This window comes from Leptonychotes weddellii, unplaced genomic scaffold, assembly GCF_054177405.1.
Source record: "Leptonychotes weddellii isolate Sample4059 unplaced genomic scaffold, ASM5417740v2 HiC_scaffold_13127, whole genome shotgun sequence".
NCBI classification, from domain to species: Eukaryota; Metazoa; Chordata; class Mammalia; order Carnivora; family Phocidae; genus Leptonychotes; species Leptonychotes weddellii.
Window position 1 is genome coordinate 1 of NW_027710694.1, and position 5854 is coordinate 5854.

A 5854-nucleotide genomic window follows, 5' to 3' on the forward strand; every position below is an offset into this window, starting at 1 on the left:
CCCGCACACGCTCCCTCCGCCGTCCGGGCCGCCACGGCCGCCCCGCGAGGCCCGAGGCCCGCCGCGCGCACGGCGGCGCAGGGCCTGATAAGCGCCCCGGGACCCGCAGCGGGCCGGCGGGCTGTGCTCGCGCGGCGGCCGGGCCACGGCGTTCTGGAACGTTCGGCGGCCGAGGAGCCGGGTGGGAGATTCGAACGCGGCGGCGGGAAGCCGCTGACGTCACGCGGCCGGGCATTGTTCTCGCGGGCGGGCGCGGGGCGCGCGGGCACTTTTGTTTGCGGGCTGCGGCCACTCGCGCGTGTGCTTCCTTCCGCAGGTCAGCTCCGCCGAGGGGGCGGCCAAGGAGGAGGTAAGAGCCCGCGCCTCGGCCCGGGGGTGGGTCCCGTTGCGCTTCGCCGCTCACTCCTTGCTCTTTTTCCTTTTCTCTCCCAAAGCCCAAGAGGAGGTCGGCGAGGTTGTCAGCTGTAAGTAGAGCGAGCCCCGTAACCGTTTCTGCCCCGTGGGGTCTGCCCAGTGAAGACACTCAGTGCTGCCTTTGCTTTTCAGAAACCCGCTCCTGCAAAAGTGGAAACGAAGCCAAAAAAGGCGGCAGGAAAGGTAGGCTCCAAACTTGGGAACTGCTGCCGCGCTGCTTGACGCGTGACTTGTTCTAATAGCAAGCCATCGCCAGCGACGCCGAGGTCTTGTGACATTAGTGACTGAGGTCGTGACTCCGAAAGTCTCAGTCCGATGTCATGCTTGCCTGAAGCGTGGAATTGTCTCCTGTTTCCCTACTTGAGTTTTATTTCGTAATGATAGCAGTGACCGACTTTTGTTTCTGGCCTGGGTAAAAAAAAAAAAAAGATAATGGATATGGTTCTCCTGGTTTTTTACGGGAATGTAACGTGTCACGTTCACCGTGCTGCGGAGTTTGAAAGACTTAAGGCGACTGAAAATACTCCTAAGTGTAGCTGACGAAGGAAATCTATTCTTGGGTTGCGTACGTCATGGTTAGTGCTTGCCGCTCGGTTGTGTGCTTGGGCTTGACCGTAATCCCGAAGCCGCGGTCGAGCCCTCGTGTGTGGGTGTTTTGCGGATGAGGTTCTCGGTCCTGTGTGCAGTCCTGTGCCATCGAGGCTTGCGTTCCCGGAGGACGTAATGGTACAAGTATTGTGTTTTGTCACCACGTGTAAAGGAGCGCACTGCCTCGTCTTACCTTAAGTCTGCGTTAACCCTAACCAACGTTAGAGTCGTTTCCCCGGAATAGATCCACGACTGCATTGTTGACGTTGAAGGTCTCTGAAGTGAAGTTGTTCTTGCGTTTATGTGATGTTGGAACACTCAAGTTGGGAAAGCAAAGCATACGTCAATGATTATAACTCTGATTTTGGATGTAGCGTTGAAACCGTTCTCTGCAAAGCTGTCGCGGTCTTCAGGGGAAATGCGTGCTATGATTAATTTCTGTGCACTTGAAACTTGAGAGTTTGGTGTTAGACCCCTTTTCTGAAAGTGTAGTTGGAAGCTTAGCACTGCATAATCAAGGGTTTTGTTTCCAGTTATTTTAAACGTTGTACAGAAATGAATGTGGGAGTCTCAAAGTGGTTTTTTAAGTGGAAAATTCTATTTTTTTTTTAAGTAGTCAAAGGTTATAAGCATAGTGTGTTAACTTAGTATTTCCCCCAACAAAAGGTAGAACAGTAACTCTGTATAAAAGGTTAAGTAAAACAGGAACCTTTCATGAAGGCCAAAAAAATAGCAGATCTTGTTGCATAATGATGGAATGAACTATGTACTATTATTACCCATCTTTGGGTTATTTTTAATAAACCAATTGGCTGAAGTACTATGCCTGTTTTCCTCTTAAATTTTTCTTCCTTATTTACCACTTCGTATATTTTGGTTTGCCCCCAAAACTTTTTTTAATGAAAATACTCAGATTTTACACTCAGTTGGGTTTGGGATCAGGTGTAATCAACACATTTCTTTCTCCCCCTGAGAGGCCAACAGGTAAGTTTTCTCCTCAGTGTTCTTGAGGAACAAATTTGTCAACTCAGTGTTGCCAAAGGAAAAATGTGGAGTTGGGGGGCTTTGTTTTACTTGAGTTTCTGTAGTACACCCTTCATAATCGATCCAATTTAAAGCGTTAATGGAAGGTAAATTTTTGATGTATTGATTACAGTGTAGGCACACTGTTTTCAAAGCATATATATACCACTGAGGTAATGACTTGTATCATTTTCTTAGAAGTATTTTGGGGATTGAAACAGATATATTAGGAAAACATTGATTTGCCTTTTTTCATCTGTCGTTCCTGTTATTAAAAGTGGTATTTTGTTTTCACTTCTAAGGATTTACATTTTTATGCTATGCCATAGTGGTTAGAAAACTAATGAGAAATCTAAAATCAGATTATAAAAGAATAACTTTTAATTATAGAGGTGATTGTGACACTTCATGGTACCAGTGTGTGAGGAGTGCTATCCCAAATACGTTTGTTTTCATAATTTATAGTTTATTCTGGGGCTCCCGGCTGGCTCAGTCGGTAGAGCATACGACCCTTGATCTCAGCGTTGTGCATTTGAGCCCCACACTGGGCGTAGAGCTCACTAAAAAATAATTATAATTTATGGTTTGTTCTAAAGATGGTGTATTATTAGTAGCTGTCATGTTGTCTTTTACGTGGGAGGCCATCATTGGTTCAGAATACAGTACAGTGGCTCCCCTCCCCCCCACGCTTAGCATTGAAGTTGTGATATTTACCTACATGTCTTTGTGGCTGTTCAATTCAAATATTGGTCAGTACTGACAGGGGTCTTTGATAAAACTTACTGGTGACCTAACAATTAAGCATTCTTTGGGTTTTTTTTTTTTTTTTTTTAAGATTTTTATTTATTTATTTGACAGAGAGAGACACAGCGAGAGCAGGAACACAAGCAGGGGGAGTGGGAGAGAGAGAAGCAGACTCCCCACAGAACAGGGAGCTCGATGCGGGGCTCTATCCCAGGACCCTGGGATCATGACCTGAGCTGAAGGCAGACGCTTAACGACTGAGCCACCCAGGCGCCCCACAATTAAGCATTCTTTACAAGGAATAAATGTTAAATGTTTAAACTTCTTCCCCATTGATGGATGGTATCCAAAAACAGTTTTATGTTGCTTAACAGTGGCTTAAATTTTGAACGTCTTTTATCATCATACTAATATGTGTGGTTTTCAGATTCTTCCAACATGTAAATGAAAATTATAAACTCAAAATTGATCCTTTTAGTTACTTATTACATGATATCAAGGGATTAGCTGTAGCAGGCTAGTCAACCTGACCATTGAACATGGTGCTGTTTTCAGGTGAATGGTCTTACTGGGAGGGTGAATGTCCTGTCAGAACAGTGATGATTTGACAATTTGATTATTATTCAAGCTTAAGAAAACTTTGGGGATGGGTAGGGTTACAGTGGAAAGAGATTTCCTCCAACTATTCTTCCCCTCATTGGTTCGGTCATGTGGAACTTGAGAGAATAGTGGGTGATTGAGCAGGTGGAGGTTTACTCAAGGTAAGTCTGATGAGGCTTGATAATGCAAGTAATGTTACAGTTCTGGGCATACACTGTCGTCCTGACTAGTGGGGATGGACTTTCAGGTGTCTTCTCTGAAAGTGGTGTCCTGTCCTTCAGGATGCTGTGGGGGCTAGCATGAACATGGCAGCTGTTGGGGACACTATAGCAAATGAGAAAACGTAAGTGCCAAGTTTATACTTAAAATATACTCTTAATGTATCCTAGGATAAATCTTCAGACAGAAAAGTGCAAACAAAGGGGAAAAGGGGAGCAAAGGGAAAACAGGCTGAAGTGGCTAACCAAGAAACGAAAGAAGACTTACCTGCAGAAAACGGAGAAACTAAAAATGAGGTCAGAAGTGTTGTGTGTTGTTGATTTGGACTTTGAACAGTAAATAATAAGTTACATATTTCCATATAGTGGATAAGACAGTCTTTATTCATCAAAATATTAAAGCTTTGTATAGTAATTCCTAAGTGAATACACAGGTGTTTTTTATGAATTAGATCATATTTGAAAATGTATATGTTGATGGCTTTTTTAAATGAGTGAACAAGAAATTTTTTAAATTCTTTTTTTTTTTTTTTAAAGATTTTATTTATTTATTTTGAGAGAGAGAGAATGAGAGAGAACACATGAGAGGGGATAGGGTCAGAGGGCAAAGCAGACTCCCTGCCGAGCAGGGAGCCCGATGTGGGACTCGATCCAGGGACTCCAGGATCATGACCTGAGCCGAAGGCAGTCGCTTAACCAACTGAGCCACCCAGGCGCCCAAGAAATTTTAATATGCTTAGAATTTCACGAGATCCACCATGTATGTTGTACACAGGGTTCATTAATAAAATTACTTGGTGGATTTTTAAATGGATTTAATTTACTAAGTGATGTGATACTCCTTTTTCTTTCACATAACCTTGGTATTTTGTTTAAGAAATATTCTAGGCTCTTTTTTTAATTGCCATCTATAGAACTGTTGTAATCTTGCTTTTATTTCCTGGATATTCAAAAATGTTTTGAATCCATTCCTTATTTGGCACATTTTTCCCATTTCATTTCTGATAAAGAAGTCCAGTTTTCTTAAAAGTGGCTACTTGTGTTAGGACTAAATAACTTAGATCAAGCAAATAAAAAGACTTGGTGTTCTTAATCTTTATCCTTGAAGAGAAGACACTAAACAAGTAGGCTACAGGTTTTGATAAATAATTTTTCTTAAGCCAAGCCTTTTTTTTAATGTTATATTGGTTAAACCTGGAAAGATAAATAATTCAGGGTGTTTTTAAAACTTTTATATTTATAGATCAAATCTTGAAACAACCAAGTACTTATTTCTAATTTGTGGGGTCTTAATCAGAATTTATTTTTAACTGGTAGTTCTAACCACACATCAAATATGTGGTGTTAAAATGAGATTACTAATCTAGTTGTAAGGGAAGAATTTGACCTTCTAATACACGTTATCACACTATTGTTATGGTGATTGTGTTCTAAAAGGTTGAATACTGAACAGTTGCACATGGAGGAAATACAGGGTTAGATTTTTGCAGCATACTGATCACATTTCCATCAACCCATCAAGACATAACCTTATTTTATGTGTTTTCGTTGAATACATGTTGTTGATACATTAGCATTGAACTCGAGGCCAACAGAAACAGCCCTGTAACTCATACCTAAATGAAGCTCTCCAACAGGTGTATTTTATCCGTAAGGGATACCACAACCTTCTTGCACTTAGTAGACAGTATTATATTTGTCTAGGCAACATCATCAAGAAGCACAAAAAAATGTGAAATGTATGGCACTAGATAAACTGCAGAAAAAGACACTAGTTCAGAACTGAAACAACTACCTCAGCTGGGAATGTACATGTTGAGGAACTCAAAGAAATGCTTTTAAGTCCATGAAAGTGCCAGGAGTATTGATTTTAGGGTTACAAATAAATTTTCGTGAGCAGGCACATTTACAAATACAAAATCTGCAAATAGTGAGGATCATCTGTATTTTCAAGACCTAATAATTCTATGTAAGTGAAACTTACATTGTATTAAATATTAAAGCTCTCAAAGATCATAACAATGACACAGAAATCCAGTATTTGATTATTACTTTTCCTTTGATTTGCAGAGTCCAGCCTCCGATGAAGCAGGAGAGAAAGAAGCCAAGTCTGATTAATACCATAAACCATGTCTTATCAGTGGTCCCTGTCGCCCTTCTTGTACAATCCAGAGGAATATTTTTATCAACTATTTTGTAAATGCAAGTTTTTTAGTAGCTCTAGAAACATTTTTAAGAAGGAGGGAATCCCACCTCATCCCATTTTT

At 41.4% G+C, this 5854-nt stretch overlaps 1 protein-coding gene across 1 annotated transcript; it reads left to right on the forward strand.

The window, feature by feature from the left end:
* Positions 1 to 49: 49 nt before the first annotated feature.
* On the forward strand, positions 50 to 5848 carry LOC102743920 (uncharacterized; the record flags this gene model as incomplete). The annotated part of the gene is made up of 5 exons (XM_081809743.1): positions 50 to 349; positions 435 to 464; positions 547 to 597; positions 3759 to 3884; positions 5658 to 5848. Coding segments are annotated over 5 exons (637 nt in total), but the record flags the coding sequence as incomplete, so codon positions are not given.
* Positions 5849 to 5854: the final 6 nt, after the last annotated feature.